The sequence below is a fragment of the Etheostoma cragini genome, chromosome 7 (assembly GCF_013103735.1).
Source record: "Etheostoma cragini isolate CJK2018 chromosome 7, CSU_Ecrag_1.0, whole genome shotgun sequence".
In the NCBI taxonomy this organism is placed as follows: Eukaryota; Metazoa; Chordata; class Actinopteri; order Perciformes; family Percidae; genus Etheostoma; species Etheostoma cragini.
Genome location: NC_048413.1, coordinates 15,000,507 through 15,027,049, shown reverse-complemented (window position 1 = coordinate 15,027,049; position 26,543 = coordinate 15,000,507). Strand labels below are relative to the sequence as shown.

At 38.1% G+C, this 26,543-nt stretch overlaps 2 protein-coding genes and 1 long non-coding RNA gene across 4 annotated transcripts in view; 1 reads left to right on the top strand and 2 right to left on the bottom strand.

Moving 5' to 3' along the window:
- The window catches only part of b4galnt1a (beta-1,4-N-acetyl-galactosaminyl transferase 1a), a 12,685-nt gene extending 2,837 nt beyond the window's left edge, over positions 1-9,848 (top strand). For both annotated transcript variants that reach the window (XM_034877023.1, XM_034877024.1), the window contains exons 2-11: positions 1,542-1,753; positions 1,848-2,030; positions 3,028-3,134; positions 4,237-4,274; positions 4,393-4,573; positions 5,062-5,154; positions 5,260-5,447; positions 5,550-5,690; positions 9,031-9,268; positions 9,434-9,848. In XM_034877023.1, coding sequence (XP_034732914.1) covers positions 1,542-1,753; positions 1,848-2,030; positions 3,028-3,134; positions 4,237-4,274; positions 4,393-4,573; positions 5,062-5,154; positions 5,260-5,447; positions 5,550-5,690; positions 9,031-9,268; positions 9,434-9,645 — 1,593 coding nt within the window. In that variant the 3' untranslated portion in view covers positions 9,646-9,848. The remainder of the gene's footprint in view (positions 1-1,541; positions 1,754-1,847; positions 2,031-3,027; positions 3,135-4,236; positions 4,275-4,392; positions 4,574-5,061; positions 5,155-5,259; positions 5,448-5,549; positions 5,691-9,030; positions 9,269-9,433) is intronic.
- On the bottom strand, positions 7,775-26,543 carry LOC117947807. The gene is made up of 3 exons (XR_004657319.1): positions 26,485-26,543; positions 13,281-13,285; positions 7,775-7,786 (listed from the first exon to the last, which is right to left on the bottom strand). It is a non-coding gene; the product is annotated as an uncharacterized LOC117947807 (long non-coding RNA).
- On the bottom strand, positions 15,276-20,979 carry slc26a10 (solute carrier family 26 member 10). The gene is made up of 18 exons (XM_034877009.1): positions 20,454-20,979; positions 19,823-19,933; positions 19,493-19,650; positions 19,186-19,350; positions 18,937-19,089; positions 18,765-18,847; positions 18,527-18,674; positions 18,322-18,435; positions 17,932-18,009; positions 17,752-17,847; positions 17,189-17,295; positions 16,932-17,001; positions 16,566-16,748; positions 16,399-16,453; positions 16,120-16,208; positions 15,974-16,028; positions 15,757-15,863; positions 15,276-15,638 (listed from the first exon to the last, which is right to left on the bottom strand). The coding sequence occupies exons 1-18, from the start codon at positions 20,716-20,718 to the stop codon at positions 15,600-15,602; spliced, it is 2,076 nt and encodes a 691-aa protein (XP_034732900.1). The 5' UTR covers positions 20,719-20,979; the 3' UTR covers positions 15,276-15,599.

The window sequence follows — 26,543 nt, the reverse complement described above, 5'->3', positions numbered from 1 at the left end:
GCTTATTTAGAAAATGAAGGTGATTTTCTTACTAAACAAAGCTGAAATAACAAATTGTCTCAATGATAATTTCATAAACAAAATAAATAATAATCTTAAAAATACTACACAGATACACAACACGGATTTGTCAAAAACATTGATAAAAAAGATCATGGAAGGTAAAACATGTAGCTTTAAATTTAAGAGTGTCACTGTTTTGAAAGGGGAATTACTTCTGATGAATTGTAAAAACAAACCCCCTGGTGTGGACTATGTTGAATATGAATTGATTAAGCCAATAGTTTCAATCATTGCTCATACTATTGCACATATAATTAATATGTGTTTTATGGAAAATATATGTCTGCAAGCATGGGAAATATGTCAAGTTGTGCCAATATCAAAGAATAAGAATAAGAATTTTTTTATGAACAGATTCAGTTTTTTTTTTTCTTTTAATAATTTAAGTAAAGTTTTTCAGCATGTATACAGAGGAAAACACTCAACAGCCACTGCCCTGACTCAGATGGTTGACTGGTTTAAGGATATGGATGAGAGAAAAATAATAGGTGTTGTTGATGCTTCATTTTACTGCAGCATTTGATATAAAAAAACTGGAATATTATGGTTTTTCACAAACCGCATTATTATGGATGGAAAGTTATTTGACTGACAGGAGACAATTAGTTTACTTCAATGGAAGTTTTTCAAACGTATAAGCCTTCTGAAACATTGAGTGCCTCAAGGACATTGTCTTTGGCCACTCCTTTAGCACAATCTCTACTAATGATTTACCATCTGTTTTAGATAAAGCGAGCATTTCAATGTTTGCTGATGATTCTGCTATATATTTATCAGGAGCTGAAGTTGGTGATGTAAATACTAAACTACAGAGAGAGCTACAGTCAGTGATGGACTGGATCAGGAGTAACAAACTGATTCTCAATGCATCTAAAACTACCAGTTTAGTGGTCGGAACTCATTTTTCTTTAAGTTCCAAACCGAAACTTGAACTCAGTATAGAGCACACTTTTGTAGAGCAAAGAGTAGAGGCTAAACTTTTGTATGTGATGATTGACGATGAGAAACTGGAAACTAAAATGGGCAAGACCTTGTCAGTCATTAAAAGGTATGCAAACATTTTTACACCACAGACAGTTAAACAAGTCCTTCAGGCTTTGTTTTTTTCACATCTGGATTACTGTTCAGTGGTGTGGTCCAGCGCTTCAGCATTTAATATGAAAAAAGGGAAGTGAGTCAAAATGAAGCTGCATGTGTGGATCTTTAGTGAGGGTTTAGATCAGATGTTGATAAAATGCATGAACAGCTCTCATGGCTTAAAGTTAAATATAGATTTGTGGTTGATTTGACAACAGCAGAGAAATTTAAAGCCAGATTTGAAGAACTGAAAAATCCAGGCTCATGTCAAAATGTTGCACAAAGTCAATTATTACCATGTGAAACACAGGGCCTCTGTCTTTCACATGCGCCCCCTTTGTTTTTCTTATTTTACTGTACATGCATACCATTTTTTGACATCCTTTTAATCTTCATTCTAGATGCGTGCAAAGTGTAAGAAGTGTCTGGGAGTGAGTTTGGTCAGTGGACTACTGCTAGCCCTGCTTTATACTTGGAGCCCTGGAACCAGCTCAGGAGTTGAAATAAGGCCAAGACAGGAAAGTCTGATAAGGGAAATCCTCAAAGGAAAAATTCAAGACACCATCAGTGACAATCATGACATTGTCTACCATATAAAGGATGATGTGGCATGGTGAGTTAATCAGTCAGCAAGTCTAAATTCTGCATAGACGTTGTATTTGTTTCTGTATTAACTGACACAGTGCCATTTTATTTTTCCGACACAGTCGTTTGGCTCAAAATACATGTGTTTGTCTGGCTGATGAAGAGACCTTTAGACTGCCATTCTCCAATCTGTTATTCCCACGTGTGTGGGCCCACAATTTTGAGCTTGCGTTCTTAGAGTCCCATCCTGACTCCAAGGGCATGAAGCGTCATAGAGCTGAAGAGTACAGCAACTTTCAGAAGAGGTAAAGTTCAAGTTAGCTCAGCTAACCTACCACATCGTTAACATGTCATGTCTGCTCTGTCCACTGACATTACAGACTATTTAAAGACTTTGCTCACATCTTGGCTGTACACTGAAATATGCTTGGCTGTTGTTACTGTCCATCACCCCTCCACTCCAATTACTTAAGCTCTGTTTAAGTGCACCTTTGGTGGTCTAAATTTGTTAGTAATTCACACTAAGTTAGCATAAGTTAGCACAAGTTAGCAGTTAGCATAATTAGTGAGCTTCACTTTTTGGACATACAGTTTATATTAGATTATATATTAGATTAGGGAAACTGTAGGCACCTCATGATTTGATTTGATTCTGATTTAAGAAGGCTACAATGTGATGATAAAATGATTAATATGCATCACAATGTTTGATTTCTATACATTATTAATTTTTCTCTCACTGTGGGATTTACTTTACTTCCATTATCTTTTAGTTTTGTTAGACACAACTTGCATTAGGGATATACAAGCAGAAAATATGTGTGTAAGTTGCCAAAATACCCCTGCACATGAAATCCCCTACTTCACTTCTCTCTCTCTCTCTCTCTCTCTCTCTCTCTCTCTCTCTCTCTCTCTCTCTATATATATATATATATATATATATATATATATATATATATATATATATATATATATATTTATTTATTTATTTATTTATATATGTGAGTGTGTGTGGTTCCATAGATGCAATGATAAACACTTTTAAACACAAGGTCTGAATCTGCAGCTAGAGGCAATACCTGAACTCAGTGGGGTGAAGGACTTGCCTTGAAGTCTGTTTTTGTTTGGGTGAAGTGGGGATTTTTCAGCATCCAGACATAATGTTTCAAAAGAGAAGCATCAACAGCTCATTATCAGACACTTGATTGTTATTAGCCTGCCATTGTCTTTGCACTCAGCTAAGCCATACAGCATCCCTCCTTGTCTGCTGCTTGTATTATTTAATATGTTCTTTATATAAAGGACCTACAATCCTGCAGATGTGCCTATTGTAGCTGAGGCCAACAGTCCTCTTCAGTATCCTACCCAGGGCGTGGAGGTGCGACCCCTCAAAACAATCATCATTCCTGGTAACAGCATATCTAACCATAAACCACACATGATATCAATGCCTGAACATGATGCTGTTACCATGTGCTTTGATTGCTAATGAAGTCTGTTAGTTTGAAGTGTTCATATTATACTCATTTTCAGGTTCATAGTTGTATTTAGAGGTTGTATTAGAATAGGTTTACATGGTTTAACTTTCAACAATTACCATATTTTTGTTGTACTGCACATTGCTGCAGCTCCTCTTTTCACCCTGTGTGCAGACCTCTGTTTTAGCTACAGAGTGAGGCATCACACTTCTATTCCATCTTTGTTGGGAGTCACACATGCCAAGTAGCTAGGTAAGGCCTTCTACCCAGTCAGAAGCAGTGTACGAGGGCGTGCTATGCTAGCACCTAGGTGGTCAACATAACGTGTGATACAGATGTGAGGCACGTTTGTCACGGATGTAGGGAGGCTGGACTACAATTGAGCTGTTTGGAGCATATTGTGAACAGTGTTTTCTCTAGAAGATGGTAACTGCCTTTGTAGTGGACTTTGGGCTTTTTCACTTTGTATACCTATAACGTGCACAAAAAAGATGTATAACACAATTAAAAAGGGAAAAAGCCTAATATGAGTACTTTAAATGCTTCACCATCATCCCACCTAGATATCCCTAGTAGTACTAGTAGTCAGATTTGTGAGATGGAATCAGCGAGGCTTGGACCCAAATACAGCAGAGATGAGAGCAGAGTAGCATTCAAAGATTTAATAAAACAAAAATCCATACAACAAAAGAAGGCCAGAGGTAAGAAGTTAGGCACACACCAATATAATCCCCAGGAAGCAAAACACAGAAGACAAACCACCACGACAGCACACAACATGAAGCGTACAATGATCCGACACCAGACAGACAACACAAGGACTAAATACATCAGGTAACTAGACTGGTGACACTAGATAGGAGGAACAGGTCAATCAAATTAGGGTTGGGCAGACAATCACAAATAATAGGAAAACACCAGACAGGAAGTAAAAGTAGACAAGACAAGGGAGAAAACGGAGACTTCAAAATAAAACAGGAAACAGAACATACAGACACTAACAATAATGACAGTATTTTCTTACTTTCCATAGGTTTGGTTCTTAAAGAAGAAACAAGATCAAACCATGTGGTAATTTCTTCATTTTGTGCCTTTTTCTTGTGGTGACATATGCACTTTTTTCTTTCTAAATGTTAAACCTTTTTTGTTTGTTTTTTCCCCCCAAAACAACCACGCAATGGTGTAACAGGTATATTTGACAGCATCACTGGGGACTTTTGATGTTGCTGCTACAGTGGACGGGGTGTCTGTTAAAGGAGAGGGAGAGAAGCACATGATACTGTCTAGTCCTGCTCTCTCCACTCTGAACAAGCAGCTGCAGTTTGTCACCTATACAAATACTGTTTTCCATCCCAAGACAGCAGATATAGGTAAAGTTATCATGTGGATACTATCTGGATACTAAAAGTAGAATGCCATGTTTACCTATCCAATCTAGTTTCATCTTGATACTCAGAGGTAATACAAATCAATGTGGATCAATAAGTAATGACTTTAAAAAGAAGATTGTAATGGGTTAAGGGTTAATCAGAGAGAGACATGAGTTTGGGACTCGGACTTGAGTTGCTGTTAAGTTACACTTGACTTGGACTCTAGCTCAGAGACTTGTGAGCATCTCTTGGGTTAAGCAGTGCAGGTTTTTTTTTATCTGTGAAATATAGCGGGTTATTTCTATCTGTAAATTACAGGCACATACAATCTCATAAGTACTATTTGATGGTTAATAAATAACAAAACATCATTACCTAAAGAACTGACAGCTTCAGTGCATAAGCAATTCCAGCTTGGCATGACAGTTATGTTAGCAATAATAGTAATATACACTGCTTCATCTCTTTTTCACAATTTTGTTCTGCAGTTCAGTTTGCAACTGATGGTCACAAGTCATTTTTCGTCATTAAAGTTGGACATGGAACCATACCTAAACTTTACAACTCTGGATATCAAAGAGGTTCGTGCACAGTAATAACATTATAATTTTCTATTGTTACAAAGTGTTTAAATACCATATCAAAATAACTTAGTGGCTTATGTGTTTTTTTTTTATTTTACTTAGAGTACAATATTAGTGCACTTGTTACCATCGCCACCAAGACCTTTCTACGCTATGACAAACTCAAAGATGTCATTGACAGCATAAGGCAATATTATCCCACCGTTACAATAGTGATAGCTGATGATAATGAACACCCTCAGCCAGTGAAAGGGCCTCACATTGAGCATTACATCATGCCATTTGGAAAGGTAAATAAGTGTTATGTCTCTATGAAGTATCATGAATTGTAATTATTAACCAGCCCAGTTTATAAATGTATGTGTTGATCAACCTTCATCTACTCTATATAGGGTTGGTTTGCAGGAAGAAACCTGGCGGTGTCTCAAGTAACCACCAAATATGTGCTCTGGGTGGATGATGATTTCATCTTCACCGCAAACACCAAGCTGGAGAGGATGGTGGACATCTTAGAAAAGACCACTCTTGATCTGGTGAGTTGTATGCACAGAGACAGTACAATCAGTGTGGCAAATATCTGCTGCATTAATATTGATTGTATATTATTTTACCTACGAATACGTGGCTAACCTAAAAATACCCAATTATTCAGCTCCACTATCTCCCACCAAGATGTTGGAAGTATGGGTACAGCAGAGATGGCAAAAATACTCACTTCCCATACTCAAGCAAAAGTACAGATGCTGCGGTTAAAAGTACTCTGGTAAAAGTAGAAGTACTGATTTAACTTCTTTACTCAAGTAAAAGTAACAAAGTACAGGCTTGGAGTTGAACTTAACGTATAAAAGTAAAAGTAGCATGGCAAATGACAGCTACCTGGACCACACACATGTTAATAGAAAAAAGGCTCTTTACATGTTATTGGCTACATTTTAAATGGATGTCTGCCAATAGGCCTAAAACGTATAGCCTGTTTATTGTGACAGAGTATGGGACTCCAGGTTAATAAGATTCTGACCGAGTAGCAAGATATGAATTCAAGTGTGATTCTGTGAGAAGTCTGTATATTACCATCCAATTGGATTACCTTTTGATTACACTTGTTAGTGAGCACTAGATTTGGACTTAATTTAAAGCTTTTGGTTTTTCTGGTTTCCAACTTTGCCCCAGCTAAATGTAAATGTGCTGTATTTATATAGCGCTTTTCCAGTCTTAACAACTGCTCAAAGCGCTTTTACATCTACAGGAAACATTCACCATTCACACACATTCATACACTGTGGCCGGGGCTGCCGTACAAGGTGCCACCTGCTCATCAGATAAACATTCACACACATTCACACTCCGATGGGCAGCACCGGGGGCAACTCGGGGTTCAGTGTCTTGCCCAAGGACACTTTGACTATGACTGCAGGGGCGGGGATCGAACCACCAACCTTCCGATTGGCAGGCAACCGCTCTACCAATGAGCCACAGCCGCCCCTGTATGTCTGTTAAGACAACTTCCCTCTTTTGATGCTTTATTACAATCAAGCAACAGGACAAACATGGGCATGTCTCTGCTAGGCTGTGTGTTTGTGTGTGGTAATAAAAGAAATAACATTGTAAAGTCTACGTTACACAATGCAAAGAAATCATATATGCTAGTAAATAATAACAATAAACCCACTATTAATTACATTATCTTAATGCATTGTAACTGTAGCATGTAAATAATGTGCCTAAAATACAAACGTGAGCAAGGGCGTTCAACAGTCGCCATTATATTAAATCAACAGCCAGGTGCAACCTAGGTAACCGGCGAAGAACACAAGCAACAACATCACTAGCTAACTTTAAATTTGACAGAACTATAGACCAATAAATCAACAGGCTTAAATGAACTGACAACATATTCTAAGTTAAACAACTTACAGTTCTCAATGACTCACACATGCAATCTCAGATGATTATCCTCCAGACAACTAGTCTCTTATTCTTTTCTCTCACTTTTTTCTCGGTTGCGGTGTGAGGCGTATGTCCACGTTATTCTCCGACATGCACTCACAATCACACCTGACAGACAACCTTTTGTTCAAAACTAAAGTAACAATCTAGTTTTGTAAAATGTAAGGAGTAGAAAGTACCAATGTTTGTGTTAAAATGGAGGGAGTAAAAGTAAAAAGTTGCCAAATTGAAAATTGTAAGAATTGGTCCTTAAAATTGTCTGATATTCATTTCAGTCTTTCATATATCCTCATGAGCACAAGCACTATTTATTGAAGGTTTAACATTTATATTAGCATATTTTTCCATAAGCAGCCAAACTGCTAACTGCTCATGATCACTCTATAATCTAAAAAATATATATGTGATTAAAAAAAACTCTGATTCGCTATGCATGTGCATTTTATCCATTCTAACCTCTGCTTACAAATAATGCAAGTATGATAAGACAAACTAGCCTTCCATGCAGTATTTTCAGACATGACGTTGACCCTCTTGCTCGTGTGTTGTGCAAAGGATTGTATGAATAGCCAGAAAAGCATGCTGGCTTGCACACTGCAAAATCCGAAGTTTCATTCAGATTTCCATTTAAACACAAATAAAGCAATACTGCTGGCATGGTTAGAAGCTGTTTTGCTTTTCCCTTTTCCACACACCTGTACCTGTTGTTACTTGTCATATAATTTGAAACCAGCCTTGACTGGTGAGTTCAGAAAACACAGTAAGCTTTAAAAAGTTTGAGATGTTTGAGCTTAATTAATGAACAACTCTGAATTTATTAGTACGTATTTGTTAGTTTGGTTGCTTGTAGTTTTCTCTGTACTTAGCTTTATTATCCGTTCGATATTTGTGAAGGCATCATAAAACTTTTGTTTCATTGTTTCTTTCTATTTGTGGATTTGGCCTTCAAGTCCTTCTAACCTGTTCAATAATTCAAACATCAAGTCCCCAACGTTCATGTTCATATTAGACTTCAATTGTTTGAGCTTTCTGAATTCTAAGTGCTGAATATTTTTTTATTCTCCAGCATTCATTCCATGTAGACCAATGCATTAACAAGCGCTTTCTTGCCCACACTAACCTACTAATGGGAATATATTTGAAAAGAGACACTTACACTAATAACACACATAATGAACAATATTGCAAACACCATTAACAAATGGAACATTAGGAGATGGTTTCCTTCCAATAGATGAAAGTAGTTATTTATTTTCCCTGTAAATTGATAGCAGGAAGGTAATAATGTAGGAGCTGATAGGATGATTTTAACGCACAAATGATCCTACTAAATAAGATTAAATTACAAATGAATTTAAATAATAATAATAAAATAAACTTCTGCTTTACAGTAGAGTTAGGGGAAAAGTCAATTCTTAGATGCATTGCAATTCTCTCTTGAAAGATCATGTCTTGATGCAGAAAAGTCAATAATCAATGCAGGAATCATGCCAAAGTAACTCATGCTAATAGTTGTGTTGAAGAAAAATTAAAATATGGTAAAAGTGCTTGAACCTCACTACAATGTACTTTTACGCATGCATTTAATCTATTCTTATTCCCAATTTATCCCGCTTGGCCAGGGCCCCTTTGTGTCATGGTCTTGTTAGTCCACATCCACAATGTTTCACTTCTGGGATTTCTCTGGTGCTGTGGTAAATTCTGTGCTAAATAAATGAAATAATAAAATAGTAATGAATCCCGCTATGTATGGACAGCAATTCATTCAGTACACTTGCTAAGTAACAGGAAGTTGTGCAATATAAATTATCATTTCATCAAAATGTTTACCATTTTAACATACAATCCCCCACAGACTGTATTGTAAGGATCAACAACGTCCTTCTTTCTGAAACAGTTACACAGTGTCTGTCTTAATGACTTCAGGTCGGTGGCGCGGTGAGAGAGGTCACAGGTTATACTGCAACCTATCGTCACACCATATCAGTGGAAGAAGGGGGAGAGGAGGGGGACTGTTTACATATTAGAAATGGCTACTACCATGTCATCGAAGGATATCCCAACTGTGTGGTAGCTGATGCCGTCATCAACTTCTTCATGGGGAGGACAGACAAGGTCCAGGAGGTGGGCTTTAACCCCCGCCTGGCACGGCACGGTCATCTGGGTGAGTCCACTATTAAATATTAACATAGCAGTTTATATTAGCATTTGCTCTATGCAGTACAGCTGTAACAACACTGTTGAGTTACTTCAGATTTTGAAAGATATAAAAAAATAAAATAAAAATTAAATTGTGTCAAAGATGATGAATTTTCTTTTGGCACTGCAGAGTTTTTCATCGACGGTCTGGGCTCCATCCACATTGGCTCCTGTAGTGACATCATTGTAAACCACGCATCAAAGATCAAACTGCCCTGGAGTAAAACAGACTCACAAAAGGCCTATGAAAAATTTCGCTATTCATCTTCCTCTGCTGATAATTACATTCATAAAGAAGTCTTCTACTTCAAGAACAGGTTCAAGTGCATGACCAGTCACTGAAACTTGTGCTTCCAAATGTCTGTCTGCTTCCCTAATGTGAGGAAATTTGGGAACTGATTGTTTTTAGGTAAGGTGAAGACTGCAGAAAATAAAATTGTTATATTTTTTATGGAGTGTTTGCTTTTACTACCTTAGCACTTGCTGTTAAACAGATTGCTTGGACATATTTTGTTCTGTGAACAGATTAAATTCTTTAGTACAGAAAAATGTATGCTATCCTATTTTTTCCAGCAGACATTTTTGCATGCACTGTTGATTTACACATGTACTGTATTCTAAAACTGTAATGTTATCTAAATTAAATAAAATTTGTATTGTATTTGACACCCATACACAGCTCTACCAGATGGGCTAAAGTAGTGTAATCCATTAACTTAATTGTTGAAAGATTGGATGGCTTTCCTGGAGTTATTAATTAGTAATTCACAAAATAGGATAGGCTTAGCAGTACTGTCAGGCTAACCTCCAATTTCCACCGGATGGGTAACGGCTGCGGATCGGCTCCGCTGCGTGGGGGCTCTGTGCTTTTAATTTACCAAATGTTTTATTTTATTTCTGTGCTCGAATTCCTGGAAAGAATAGAAGCTCTGCGTCCTTGCTCTGGAGGGCTGCGGATTGCCTGGGCTGGGAGGAAGCTAGGACGTAGCCAGTGGAAATACACACATTGACTTTAATGGAAACCTAATGACTCCACCGCCGTTCCGGAGTGGCTCCGCAGCCGTTACGTATCCAGTGGAAATTGGGGGTAACAATGTTTTCAATCTATGCTCAGGTGTTTGGGTCCATGGTTTAGGTAAGAATGTGTTTATGATGTCGGTAATTCGTTTGTTTGCATTGAAGGTTAGAGAAAGCTCATATTTGGTATTCAGGTAACATTTATGTTTACATGTTTTGAAAATATTGTGATAGATACTCTTTGTACATTTGGCTGTTTGTAGTGGAAAGAATGTGGTGTGAGTGTGTTAAAGTGGTTGCTGTGAATACAATAAAAAGGTGGTTAAGTGATTCTTTACATTACACTGTTGTACAAGTTAGTTATTGAAATGTGACCAATTTTTTGTGTGTGTGTGTGAGTGTGTGTGTTTATGTATACATATATGTGTGTGTGTATATGTATATGTATATACATACATTACATACATACATGTGAATACATACACATACATACATACACTACCGGTAAAATGTTTGGGGTCGCTTAGAAATTTCCATTGCACTCCATTATACACAGAATACCAGCTGAGATCAGTTGCATTGTTTTTTAACCAGGGCATCCGAATTCAGATTACATTATGTGCTTACATAACAGCAAAATGTTTTCTCAGATAGTGTTTTAAAATGATATCAGATCAGTAAACTAAATATGCCATTGAAACTATGGATGACTGGTTGCTGATCATGGGCAATGTCGATATTGCATTAAATATCAGATACCTACTCAGATCAGCTGGTATTCTGTCTATAATAGTAGAGTGTGTTTTATATATATGTATGTACAGTATATACATGTATATTATTTTATCATTCCCGACCTTGTATCTTCGTATCCTTTCTCTACCTATTACATTATTATTATTTGATTGCTAAACTAGTCACAACTGTAGCCACAGACAGAGAGCTGCGAGTGAGCACAGGCTTTTTACAGACTGTCATATTTCCAGTATCTAACGTTAGCAACTACACTGTGCTGTAAAGTCATGTCTGGCTATGTGAAACAAGCATCTAGCAACATTGTGGTGGCTGCTGGCTGTGGTCTCAGTTTAGTAGCAATCAACATGAACTTTGAGTCTGGGGAGGAGGCGGCGGGGGAAACAACTCTCTCAAGTATTTGGATTTGTTCTGCAGTAACAATTTTAAACACTATCTGTCAGTATTACATTTTGCACTTTTAAAGAGACGTGAAATTCTTTCACATTGTTTTTTGTTTTATTTTACAACATACCAGTTTTTTCGGTAAACAAGAAGGAATGAAAATTAGCAGTTCTTTAATATACATATTTTTGTCTGTAATTTACGTTATAACTAGAACAAAAGGTTACAAACTAAAGGTAATAGTAACACAATATGTTGCCTTTCTCCAGCATCAGGCCACAGCACATTGGATGTCCTCTCTTGCCATGCACCTGCATCATCTATTAATTTCAAAAGTGTTGAAAAACAGTAAGTGGTCAGTGTTTTCACAGTTTTTATAGCGTTGTATATAACTTCAGACATCTTACAGGGTCATATTTTTATCTTTGCTCTTTTACCTGTTCACTTTCTATTGAACGTTACAGTGAATAACTGCTTCATTCTTATTTGGTTTTAAAAAGCCATGGGGTAGATGTATAGTTTTGAACACTGTGTTCAAGCAATGAAAATCAAACTACATTTTTGTCCACATGAACTGCTGCTGTGCAGACTGTAGTTGGAATTACTTCACCCAGGTCTTCGTTATTTTTGTTCCTAATTTTCTCTTGCGACAGATTTCTGCTGTGTGGAATAGATTTTACTCTAAATGGCAATTTTTGGAGGAAGGTAAAATTTTGTAACCCTGTGTGTGTGTGTGTGTGTGTAAACCTTTCTATCTGGTTTCCTGCTACTTTAGTTGCATTGCACCACAGAACAAAATGTATCTTCTGTGAGCGTACACAAATTGTTGAAATGTGTTAAAGTTCATCAATCATGTACCTTTTTTAATGTCTCGAGAGATAACTAACTGCTACAAATATAGTTTAAAGAAAAAAAGGAAAAGTTACAAAATAATAGCCATGAGCTGAAAGTGCAGCACTGCTTAAATATATAAATGCAACAACTTGTTTTTCATATTTGGTTGTCTGGGGAATTCCCACAGTTGAGTGGCTATAACATCCTTCAACTATGTAGTCTTTCTGCTTCCTTGTTTTTAGTCAGATAACTTTCTGTATTGCACATGGGTAAGTCTAGGTATTTAGACCCTGTCTCACCGTCATCATCTCCCTTTTGGTTTGATCATATACTCAGCATTCACATTATAGGGCCGAGCACCAACAACCGTCAGTTGGAGAAGGCCCTATTGAAACTAGTCTGTTTTATTATTATTTTCTGCCAAGGGAATCACCTTTTTGAGGGGCTTTTAGGCTTGAAATATCACCAAAATCTGCACATGGTGAAAATTGTTATTTATTACATAATATTTATATTTTAAGGGTTTTGTAAATTGGCGTGCAAAAATGGCTCACTAGCATCCCCTAATTTTAAGCCCCCAACTTTACATGGGATTTTCTACTTTTGTTTAAGTAATTAATCTAAGTAGTTCATCCACCACTGAGAAAACTGGCAGCATTTTATAGCCTGCCACTAAAAGTAGGCTTGCATAATATTTTTTTGTGGGGTGACAACTCATGCATTACTAGAATAAAATGCTGTGTTTCACTGTGCAGTGGATACTTAACTGTTTCACAAACATAAGAGTGTGTTTAGTTTGCTGTTTTAACTGTTTTGAGAACAGTTACCTGAATTTGGAGAAGTGTATCAAATCGATTAAGAAACACTGTAAATGATACTCTGCTTTGTCATGATGAACCTCACATTATAATTGTTTGTTGTTCTCTTTGGAGTTTTATTTTATTTGGTTAGGTTTGGGTCAACTAACATAACTGTAAGAACATTTATACATTACCTGTAAGCACTTTTTCATAATCAAAGAATTCCTAGAGGAGTTTGCAATGATACTTTTTTACGTGTGTGTGTGTGTGTGTCTGTCTTTCTTTGTGTGTGTGTGTTTGTGTGTGTGTGTGTGTTTGTGTGTGTGTCTGTCTGTCTGTGTCTTTGTGTGTGCGTGTGTGTGTGTGTGTGTGTGTTTGTATATATGTGAATATGTGTGTGTGTGTGTGTGTCTGTCTGTCTATCTGCCATTGTGTGTGTGCGTGTTTGTGTGTGTGTGTGTGTGTGTGTTTCTATATGTGTGTATGTGTGTGTGTGTGTCTGTCTGTCTATCTGCTATTGTGTGTGTGCGTGTGTGTGTGTGTGTGTGTGTGTGTGTGTCTGTGTGTGTGTGTGTGTGTGTGTGTGTGTGTGAGGTCTGCCGGTAGAATCTGGCTTAGTAAACATTTGGCCAGAGCCTTGTGTACCATGTTCTAATTGAAGTGGACTACTTCCTGCCAATTAGTGGTACACTCCTTGAGCTGAAAACCCAAAGGGTACAGTGTCTAGAGGCCTCTTTGAAATATGCACTGGAAAAAATTAATAACTTGGCTATCCAACATCAAGCAAGGAAATAATTAGTTTTTTTCTTCCTTTTTACGTCCTGGTTTTGAACCCACACTACGTATAGTTTTATCAGGTCAAGGTAACAGGACTTTTTCAATAATATTTATATTATGGTTACACTTGAATATCATTTATGTTATGGTTACTTACTTTTGCTATATTGTTTAACCACATATTCAAATTAATTTCACATCACTTACTTACTTACATTGCAATATTTGTTGTACTATGGCCACCTCATTTTAATTTGTGATATCTTTTATATAATACCACTTTACATTCATTCTGTACTTTTTGCACGTTGTCTGTTGTTTGCCTGTTGTTTGTTTGTTTGCTTATTGCTTTGCTTTTTGCTGTGTAAAACTGCTGCTGCAATAAAATTGATTTAAGATTAATAAAATTGAATTTCCCCACTGTGGGATAAATAAAGTATTATTTAATCTAATCTAATGATTATGAGCAGTGGGGGGGAACCTTTAACTGTTGAACAGCAGAGGGCATCATGGTGGTGAGGAAGCCATCACTTTCAACATGGCATTTATAGCCTCTGCTAAAACACACCTTTAACATTTTATAACAATGTACAAACTTTCTTTCTACAGTAAAAACATTTAGTCTTATTCAGCAAGTTTATATAAAAATAGACACAAATTGACACCAGTGTGGCTTGCATGTTAAATAAACCAGCATTCTGTATGTTTTGTGTTAATTTCTAATTTTACCCCTTGTAGCTAACAAATCCTTTGTCTTTGTTGTTTTTGAATCCTATATTTTTCACTTTTGATCATATCTCAGTGCAGACACACAGGTCTACAGTACCGCACCAAATATAAAGACTGCTGTTCTTCTCTCTTCAAAACCTGACACACTGGCATGCTTCACATTCCACACAGTTTCCTTCTAAAATTTATTCATACTTAATAACCACTCTATCCCATGTCTTGATTTAAAAACCTATTACCCAATTTCTTTGATTTTATTAAATGTATTTAAATTCAATTTATTAAATGTCATTAGAATTCACTGTGAAGTTCTGTTTTTGGATATAGATTTATTTTCAAAACAGCCTGTGGATGGCACAGTTGCTGATAAATACAAAAGTCAGTCATACAAGATATTGTGCAGTCTTTCGGAAATTAAAAAGACAAAACAGTTTAAGACGGCATTGGATGGATTTTACTGTACATTTAATCATATATTTCAAAACATATAAATACACAAAGTAAAATACAACAAACTATTACATGCACTTTATTTTAATCGGCATTGCAAATAAACAGAAACTAAATAAATATCACTATTCTAATATTCCAACACACAGTTTAACACAATGAAGAACAGAACAAGTAACCATTAGGATCTGTCACATGCAGCTTTATACGTATAAGTCAAAAATTACATATTGTTTTTTACACCAAATATATGAGGATATTGAGATTTGTTACTATTTGTCTGTATCAGATTGAAGTGTGCCTCAATATCTATGAGAAAACTGGTAACAATGTAACGTTATTAAGTATTGTAATTCATGACATAGTGCTACAACAGGCTACTGCTTCTTTGAAACACTGGTATATATTGAAATACGGACCAAATGCTGAATTACTGCTATACATCTGAGAGATATAATCTCTACAACATGTAGAATTCTTATTGGCCTCTGTCTTTGTAGCCCAAACCTCGCTTGCTGCTGGGACCATGAGTCATCGTCACTGCCTCCTGGCTCATACCCAAACAGTCGTGGTGTTCTCTGGAGGTTTTTCCTACGGAAGACAACAGAAAATGTGCATTGTTTGTTTAGGACAATCTACGTAATTAGTAACCAAAGTGTTTTTTTGTGTGTTTTTTGTGGAAATTTTCCACTTCAACTTTCTGGCATACCTTCTGCTGTTGAATATACATCACTGCATCATGAACAGTGACAAAAATATGTTGAGGGTTCATGTAGTTCATTAAACCACTTGATGTTAGGATCTTCAATACGCTCTCTAGGGAGATGGAAACCATTGATCAGTATTCAATGTATGCACGTGAGTAAACCCAGAATACCATAGGGAAACCCATATGAAAAGAAGTAATTCAAATACATGGGCCCTACCATTGCAGTTTGCCAAATATACATACACTCCAACTTTCTGGCATTCAGTACACATCTGCAAAAAGCCAATAGCAATCAGTTATGTTGAAACATTGCAGAAAGAAATTGAGTGACATTTGAAGCATAATGTCTTGCTTTAGACCAACCTGTGTAAAGAGTCTTGCTCCAGCAACATCAACAAAAGTCACACTGCTGCAATCAATTAACACTGCCTGAACATCCCTCTCAGATGTTTCTACAGAAAAGAAAAAAGGAAAGGAAAGACATTTTTTGAAAGCTTGACATTATACATCAAATGTGAATACAAGTGTCATCCGTAGGCCAAACAACAGTTGTAGATGTCCTCATTCAAAGCTTTAATTTTTTGGAACTATGCAAATGTCTTATCACCCACACAGAACCACCACAATGTTTTCATTACTTACCAGATTTAAAGAACTCGTTTTCTGAAGAAAATGATGTGTTTGCAATGGCTCTTTCCTAAACAACAATACAGAGAGAAACAACAATAACATATTGAAACTAAGCTTTACAGTGTGAATTAAAAAAAAATGTTTTAACTCCGCTCATTCGATGATTGAAGCAGCCGTACCACAGTGCTGACGATGGCCTCTCTCTCCCTTTTCTCCAGGGCTTTCCTAGCCTTCTCTCGGCCGCGGATTCTCTCTGGCGTCAGGCCCAGCAGCCTGCTCATCTCCTCCCTGAAGAAGCTACGGTTGCCGTAGTAAATAGGCCCGTTGTAAGTCAGGATCTTCACCCCAGGTACCTCATAGCACTGATAGGAAAACAGCAGCATCCTATCTTCATTCTATGATAGTCTGCATTGTCTCTAAGTTTATGATTACCACTTTTTTGGAATAAGAAATAAAGGTTCTATGTGTCTAAAATTAAAGTTCAATAAAAGACCAAAATAAATCAAAATAAATACAAGTAGTAAGCAGTGAGAGCATCCTCTCACCTTGCTGTTTTTCTCCAGAGGTCTGTAAATTTCTGTGTTACTGGCCCGACCAAGCACTGAACAACCAGCCCTGTTGAACCATGAGTCATCCACTTCAATGAACACATTATGACATATGACATATTGTAATTATATTGATCGTCTCAGTTCATGTTTAACCCTTTCAGGTGAACATGGTATTTCTTACAAGAGAGTAATCGGCAAGAGCACTCACTGAATTGCACCGTAGTACTTGTGCATGGACATGGAAAATGTACCTTTGTGTGCGACAGATGACGGTCATCATAGAGAAAACTACTCCGATGGCCAGGCCAAGATCCACGTTGAGTACCACTACAGAGAGCCACGTTACCACCCAAACCATCTGCACCAGCCAGAACAATGTATGGTCATGTCAGGATACAAAAAGGTACATCAATGATGGCTAATTCCAGCTATGCAATTGCAACCTGATTCTCTTTGGCTGGAGGGTGTTTATTTCAATTACCTTGCAACAGTTATTGTTTCAAAATGCATGCATAATCAAATTGCAGGCAGCCGTCAGACTGAATAACAAATGTTATAATCTAGATGAGGTGAATAACGCACATTTTTAAACGTTTTGTAAATAACCTCAACCTAAACAGGATAATATGAGCCAATATGTAAATATACTGAAAAACCCAATTAGTTGTGCTCTATGGGACAGTTGTTTACCTAATGGTAACTGGGGAGCTAATTCACCATCTTCCTTTCTCTTGAGTTTTATTCTTATGCATTGGGACCATGTCGCACAATACAGTTGTGTGTCTTGTATTGCTGTACTAATATATTGCCTTACAAAGTCAATCCTGCTGATTCTCCACAGTTCAGGTAACTCCTGGAACTGCAGGAACATCTGCCTGAGGCTGGTGACGTTGATGCATGCCAGGACTGCCTGGGGAGATAGATTGAGGGAGATGAGTGAAATTTACCTCCTTCTTTCTCTCATTCTTGTACAGATACACACATACAAACACACCTTTGGTAGGAAGTAGAACAGCGGTCCAATCAGCAGCAGGACAACCAGAACAACCAGACTTGTGAATAAGCCAGAGAGCTGCAGGAACACACACAATTGTATTTTGTATGTTGAGTATGTGTTTCTCTTTTTATTTACAATATCAGCCTTTTTGCTGATGTCTTTAAAGCATCGGTAAACATACTACCTTAAATGTACTTGCCAGTTTTTGTCTTTATATTAAAGGCCTGTCCAATCATTTTGAGAGTGATAACAGAGTTTTTGTTTTTTCCTTGTGTGACCCTCCTGTTTACATTTGAATTGCAGATTGGGCCTTTAAGACAAAGAGACTATCAGTGGCTTGTGAGTGTGACACAATTAATTAACTATAGGCTAGTTCACATGGACTACCTGTGTGTATCCTCCAGCACTCTCGAGTATATTAGTGGTAGCAAGAGTGGCTGAGCTGGGAAAGCATGTGAAAAAAGAAGACACTGTGTTCGAGATACCGTGAGCCAGGAGCTCCTGAAAACAAGCACAGGTTTAAAACAAAAAGTTAACAAATTGCTGAGAATACAGCATGTCAACAAGCAGCTGTGACGTTATCACACTTTACCTGGTTGGGATGTATGGAGTATCCATGTTTATCGGCATAGATCATTGCCAGTGAAACCGACACAGCGTACCCAACAAATGTTATGGCTACTGTGTCTCCTGCAATGTCAGGGAAAGTGTGCAAGGCAGGCATTTGTGGCCCCGGGAATCTGAGAATAGAAGAATTTAAAATCAAACCACTAGAAGCTACTATACTCATCACTGTTTTGTGGGCTTTTTTTTCCTATCTAAAAGATTACCCAGCTGGGATGTGGCCAACTATTTCAATGTTGTAAGTAGAGTCCAGTGAGGAGGCATAAGCCACGCCTGTAGCAATAATCACCTGAAGAAGCAAACAAAAACCATGACTTAACCTGTTGATCATATTGTCAATATATGTACCCTAGACGTTCATCAATCCAGTTGACTAACCGTGACAATCTCCACGGGGATAGGTGTACGTAGGCGCTGCCGATAACGCATGTTGACCTCCTTCACTGGGACCAGAACAGCCAAACACACCAAGGAAATCAGCAGCTCAGCCACGTTAGTGTGAGGCAGGTTCTCCATCACAGACGCTAAAGTCTGAACACACGAGTCAGTGAGCTGTGAGCAAATAGGACTAAATGCCCAAATATTAAAATCTTGGATTAGACCATCAAGATGTCCATCACTGCTTACCTTAAAGAGAGAGAAGGACCCAGTGTGGCGAGGAAGCCGCAGCCCCAGCATGCTTTGCAGCTGCGAGATGGTAACATGGAAGGCGGCAGCACTAGTGAAAGCCTTAACAATTGGCTCTGACAGATAGGTGGAGAGGAAGCCCAGCTGTAGACCAAACATACAGAGCTGGGGCACAAGAGATAAATATATAAAAAGAAAACGTTGAGCTGTGTTGGCCAAAGCAAGTCTGCTAGTCTTTACAAAAAGACAGATCTCAGTTGCATTAGTATTTTCATTTTGTGAATTTGTCATCAATAGGTTTTTTTACCATAATAATTCCTGAGAGGAGGGCTACAGCTGAAGCAACTCCAATCCTCTGGGCCTCAAAGTTGGCCGCTTCAGGCGAACTGGAGTTCATCTCAAGAGGAGTGGGAACCAGCTGCTCGACCACAGAACCAGTCATCAGACTCACCACAGCAAAGGTACCTGCGAATGAGCCCATCTCAGTAACAGTAGAACACATTATAACTGACACAGTCCTGTACACTGTTCACAATGCATGTGTGACATAATGTAATTAATGTATTTATTTTGATTAATGATGTTTGCTCTGCTTTTCTAGAATATACAACAGATGTAACATAGACGCAAGTCTTACCTGTGGACACGTGGCGACCTGTGCCAAAAAACATGTAGAGGACCACAGGGAAGAAGGAGGTGTAAAGGCCAAATATTGGTGCCACAGACGTGAGTAACGCAAAGGCCATGCCTGTTTAGGGAAGGACAGTCAAAAAGACAGTTCATCAGTAAACACGTTTTTTTCTTAGTTTATGTTTCGAATCTAAAATCTGTACTCATGTAGGCTTATGTGGCTGAAGCACGCAAAGTACAAAAATAATAAATATTAATGAATGAGAATACTGACTGAGTTTGTGTTTAGTATCTCCACTGTGATAATGCAGTGATCTTGACAGATTAGCCTTAATTACCTATGAAATGTAAACACTATTCTAACCTTGCAATACTTACTCAAGTTGTATGGCATAGTTATTAATATTAATTATTACAATCATATTAATAAAAACTGTGTGTATTTATAAGGTTTCATTCATAATAATAATGTTAATATTAGTATGATTATTTATATTGTTGGTATTATTATTATCATCATTATGGTATTGTTTGTTCAATTGATTCTAAAACGAAATAATGTAATACTCATAATTTACATTTTAAATAATGTAATGGAAAACAACTATTTTTTCCCTTTAAAATACATGTAAAGTCACCTTGTGGAATGTGAAGAATACCAACTGTCAGTCCCCCAATAGTATCTCCTAAAATCCATTTCTTTAGTCTGTATCTTGGCAGCCAGTTGAAAATGGGCACTCTCTCCCTCAACAGGTGAAGGCAAGTTTGCCTTGAACACCTGCACCTCCCGGCAAGCTTGTCCCAGAGCCGCAAACTTCCACTTGTGCTATCATCGGAGCCGTAGGCCTGTTTGAAGCGATCCTCTGTGTAAATATTCCTGTACACGGCCACAGAAGCACTCATATTGTCCCCGTAGAGATGAGAGGTGATAGCTCACCATGCGCTGTAGTAGAGTGAGTAAAGGTGTTAGTCTGTTGCAATACATTTATAGCAGGGTCTGCCCTGACCTTAAGAGCCATTGCATTTTCCTCTCAGACTTTTTTTAGCCAATGACATGGCTCAAAGCTCAACATGTTTTGTTACAGTGTTGAACAACTTTTTTTACATCTTTGTCCTGCCTCAGATAACATAAAGGTGTGCTGGTCCAGTTTTTTCCCCTTACAAAAATCCTCTGGGTCCTACTACTCAAAGGATTGTTTTCAACACGAAGTAGAAAGTCAGGCATATGATCTGCTTTTCCTTTACTCACGACCCCTCCCTCCCTCCAAACACAAAGAAACACACACACACACACACACACACACACACACACACACATACACACACCATCTTTTGCACTAAACAGTACATCCTCCTTCATGTCCTTCAGAGAGCTATGAGGGAGGTACAAGCTCAGAGTAGGCATAATTAAGTCATACAATGTATACCACTGTGAAACGCCTAAAGAGATCAAAGTTGTATTGTTGGTGGAGATGAGGTGTAACCTCAAACCATGTCTGTTAGCGAGGAGTTCATTTCCGAGGAGGATGGATGTCTGTCATGGGTGGGTGTTTAAACTGTGTAGCCACAAGGAAAAGGGCTCTGGTACCCAGGAGACCTCTGTGAAACTCAATCACACATGGCAGTCTGGTTCATGGATCAAACCACACCTTGGCTCTGATCAGAGATTACGTGTAATGAGTGAGATGTTGTTCTCTGTCAGATGGGAGTGTACAAAGTTTGTTTCAATAAATAAAACATGATGTGTATGTATGTGGATAATGTATGTCTTCTGGCCATAAAATATTGTTTGCAAAATGGAGCTTGGTAATCTAACCATCTTTATGATCAAAACAGAACTTGATGTCTTAAGCGTTTATGAGAGTATGAGGCAAACGGAAATCACAATCTCATGAGAGTTTCAGACAGACTGGTGAATACAAAAACAAGGGAAATCTATGTCTGGTGTAAACCCAGTATTGGGTGCTGTGAGCGGGTTAGGGTTTAACCGCTCCCATTTTGAAGGCTACGTGAGGAAGTGCAAGCAATGCCATCGTTTTCTATTGTTGCACAGGACAACACCCAAGGATTTTGGCTTGAATAGGCCCAGACGTTGGATGGAAGGGCGGAATTTGTACCGTACCACTTGTTCAAATCTAAAGCAAATATGACAAACCATCTAGCATTGCATTTTTTATGCCATTTATACCTTGTTGCTATATTGAGGCGGGGGTGGGGGATACAGCGAATTTTACTGGGATTATCAACTTGACAGGTGCCACACAACAAATATGGTCAATGTTTTCCAAACTTAGACCATGGTGTTTCCCACACTGATGAATGAAATTAGAACATACTGAAATGTTACTAAAATCTGGGTTTCTTTAACCTTTACGTTAAAGCTGTAAAACCGTTGTAATGTTTTTGTCTCAGGTTTGAACCGACAGGAGCTAAATCAACCAATTAACTTGCTTGACGCATGGGTTTTGATTTTGAAGGTGTGCATGTCAGCATGTGTGATCTTTGGTTGCCCATTACACCCTTCTGTACGTAGGTCCGTTTACCTAACGTTATATCACCATGAGAAGTTGAGATATCTAGGTCCAATATTCATTCTGCCTTTGACTCTGTCTTGGTCTCCAACTCCAGAGGACATATTTGGATATTTAACTTGCTTCAATAGCTGTTCACTTTGTCTTGTTTGTTCTCTGGAAATGGGCAGGTAACATACAGTATTCCTTTTTATTTTTTTTTACAAAAACAGGGGCCAGATGTTGCTATTGGAAATGGGGTTGATGAGTACAGTAAGACAATACATTTGCATCAAAAAAGACAACAAGCTAAAAGGGGGTAAAAAAACTGTGCAGAGCTGCGGAGTTTGGATGATAACTGTGAGGTAAACACTGCGGGAGACCTCTGACTAATGTAAAAATCTTCATTAGTGCAGTTTTAATCTAATGGATATGAAATCATTTTTATTTTCACACAGTGTGTCACCTCATCAGCCCAGAAAAAGCCGTAGTTAGCAGGGGGTGTTTGGTAATCCCACATACAGCGACAATGCTGGAGTCGGGTCAAATGATTTAACCCTGATAAATGTCTCCATTTCAGGACATTTTGCCCATGCTGTAGTTATTCAATGAAAGAGAAAACATTGCTAAGATGTAACTCAAGTCAAACAGGGTGTATGTGAGAGGTTTAGCAATTCATAACAAAGGTGAAGCACTGGATGGACATCCCCCAAAGTGTAATGTTTAAAGCTAAATGAAATAAACGGAGGTGCATGTTCAGAGTTCCAATTCCTAGAATGTCTGTGTCTCTGGAGGAGAAGAGGTGCAGTGATACAAGGGACTTCCTTTAAATGGCAGGAATGTGAGCCATTGTGTTGATCAGCTCCAGCGGATTTATGAACATACAGACGGCGTGGTGTGTCTGCGGGCTGTTTAAACAAGATATTAATCAGTGGTAAAGTGAACAATACGTTGAATGGAAAAGGATATGGAATATTAACCCCAAACTGGACAAAACTCTTCTGCTCCATCAAAACCGCAGACAGCTTTTTCTAAATTTAAACAATGAAAATGGGAATACCTGAGTGGCAAACTGAGTTGTGCCACTTTTACAATCCAGTGTGTATTCAATTAGCTTAAAAACAACAGAAAAATATCAACATTTTTTTGTTGACACAAATGCTTCAAGTGATATAATCCTTTTTGTCCGACAAACATGAATATTTTAAATGTGAAGTCACAATCAAGTGTGAAATTACATGAATATTAATAATGTTCTGATACTCTGTTGTATGTCTTGTTTCCACTTTAAACTGTTATTCTTGGCTCATAAAAAAACACTTATGAAGTGTTTTGAGGCTTGTAGTTATGTCTGGCATGATCCCACTCTGCTTGTTGCATTAGCATTAATCACATTATAAAAATATCTCATCCACCCTGTCTCCTCTATGCTGAGTGTGTGTCATGATCTTAGAGGGTCTTTCTATTATTATCGTCCAGGGAGAGGCTCCAATCATTTTGTGGCCTATAGTTCCTGCTATTGTTCTTTATCTGCTTTATGGTGCGCTTGCCCCGACCCCCCTATGGCATGTTACTTTGTTAATAACTTTTTGTTATGAGGCTAACTGCTGGCAGCCAAACCTCTCCTTGTGTCCCTGTCTCCCTACCTCTCCCATCCCTTTCCGTTCGCTGGTCCTCTTCATCCATTAGTGCCTCTCCTAGTGATGTGTTTACATTTTTTGACTTCGTGAAACATGTCTCTCTGAAGAATTCTTCCTGTCAGCTCATGCATTTATTGTACTTTGTCACTTACGCCATACAAAGTTTCTGTAGGGGCTTAAGAGTTGAGTACAATCCAAGAATTTGTCAAATGGCCCTTTTATGCGCGTTAAAAAGTGTATATTTTATGGCAGCTTGCCAGGCTCTATTATTTGGGCATTACAATAATCAAACAAACATTGCATTGTTTAACCAATATCAAACACTTTTTTTTGTCTGCTAAATCTTCTGTTCTTGACTGTACATGTAATTATCCATGTCTTGACTTGCCAGGGCATCACAGTAACATCTAATGGCTAATTTGTGAAAGGTCTCTGGAGATGTTCCCTCTTGTTCAAATTTATAATTCTTATACATCTTGCTTGCCAAGCATAAAGCTTTCAACGTGTTTCTTTCATACCTTCCTTTTTAAAACAAAACTTGCGTGAGTCCAGTAGGTTACAGTGTGAGTTGCTGATTTCCTGTTCACTCTTGATAAACGTGTCCTGACCTCCACCACACCTTCACAAGTCATGTCATCAGACATCTGGGTCATGCATCTCCTGGGCGGGTAAGGCAGCACCCGCCTTCATCCACGGGCTCCCTGAGGAACTGTGTCCAACTGTGGTCTCACAAAGCATCCTCAACAATTAGATTTTATGTTCTCATTAATGTAACAACAAAGCTGATAACTTAAGGATGTCATTTATTTTAATTGGGGATAAGCATAAGATCATTAACATGTGATTAAGCGCGGGGTGGGATGTGAACAGTTTGGTGCACTGCTGGGGAAGAAAGTGCACTTCACAGAGCATGATCACTTCTGTTTTTCCATCCTATATCAAATACATACTTACAAACAATTAAAAGGTCAAAGTCGTGCTCAAGCAGTCTGTCTATCATCTGAAGAGAACAAAAGGTGAGACCTGGATACCCATCTGACCTTCCTTTCCTTGCGGATAGTCACTGTCCTGTCTGTCCTGTCAGGATATGGTGCCACACATAAAAAAACTACAACACGCAATTGTTTATCATCCGTGGTATTTCTGTCTGACAGTCACAGTTGCCCCTCTTGCTTTTCTCCTTAAAGGTAGAGATGATGCACAGGGCGTAATTCTTTGTAAAAAAAAAAAAAAATAACAATAAAAATAAAAATGAACTTCCATCATGCAGTGCAGCAGTTTTGAGACACAATTCTTTATTACTTCCAGAATAACAATTTAATTTACTAAACCATGTAGTGCAGCTTTTTTGACCCACAGAGGGCCTGGGCTATGGGATGTGTCACTTCCTAGCCCAAGCAAAAGCATTGTGCAGCTAAAATACACAACGTGACATGGCCTTGAACCACATTGTAAGAGCCGCTGCTGCATTGTCTGCTCCACCTTTAAACTTCTGTCAACACTAGATTCACTTTCAGCTGTAGAGGACTTCTTCAGAACTGTTGAAAAAAAATTATACCCAGATGTAATACACATAAGAAAGTGGGCTAGAAAATCGAAGAAAGATCTACATCTGAAAGCAGTGTTGACACATGTAAATATATTTATATGTAGTACTAATATGTAGATGCATGTTTTCTTAAAAGACGCATACAGCAGCAAATATTCAGACTGTGAAATCAGCCACAGTAATGGGGGCGGGGGGATTTTGTGTGGATCCACTGACTCCAGTTTTTCGTCTTGTGCGTGAGACTCTGATGAAGTGGATACTTGAGAATCACTGGTGCAGCCAGGCTCACCTCACATAGAGTTCAGGGCAGGTTAGTTGTACTCATGGCCCAAAAATGTTGACTCAACAACTTTTAGTAGTTTTAATTTGTGTACACTAACACAGTGATCCTCAAAGTTGATGCCTGCATATTGAAGGGTGTGTATCTGCTCAACTGCAAGCTCCCAATGTTAGCATGCACAGCTAACTAGCTTACCACCGTCAGCGGTAACACCAACAACATGGTGTTACTACAAGGGCCCAGGAGCATACCTTCTAAGGCAGGGGTCTTCAAAGTTTTTTAACCCAAAGAACCCATAGCTGAAAGAGAGCTGGAGCAGGGACCCCCTACTAGAGATATTGTATAAAATGAAGTTGCATATTAAACTGGGCTTGCAATTACATGTAGGGCGTCCTAAAGCCTTTATACTACCTTTTTTGCATACAATACTAAGCTTTTAAAATAGCCTTATAATTGTTGGCATGATTTCATAAATTGTGTTATAATTTTCAAACATACATGTGACACAGTGAATCCCAAGCATACACTCTATAGGCCAGTAAGCCTATCATCAGTGGGGATTTGTGTTTGATATTTGCTTTGTTATTATTGAAAACACTTTCAAAAATTAACAATAATTTGGAGGCCCCCTTGCATTGACTCAGGGGGTCCTAATGGCGTTCCTCCATGTGTACCTGCTATGCTTGGTACGAAAAAAGTCCATGATACCTGTCAACAGGTACGTTCTTTAGTACCACCTCAGTCAAGGT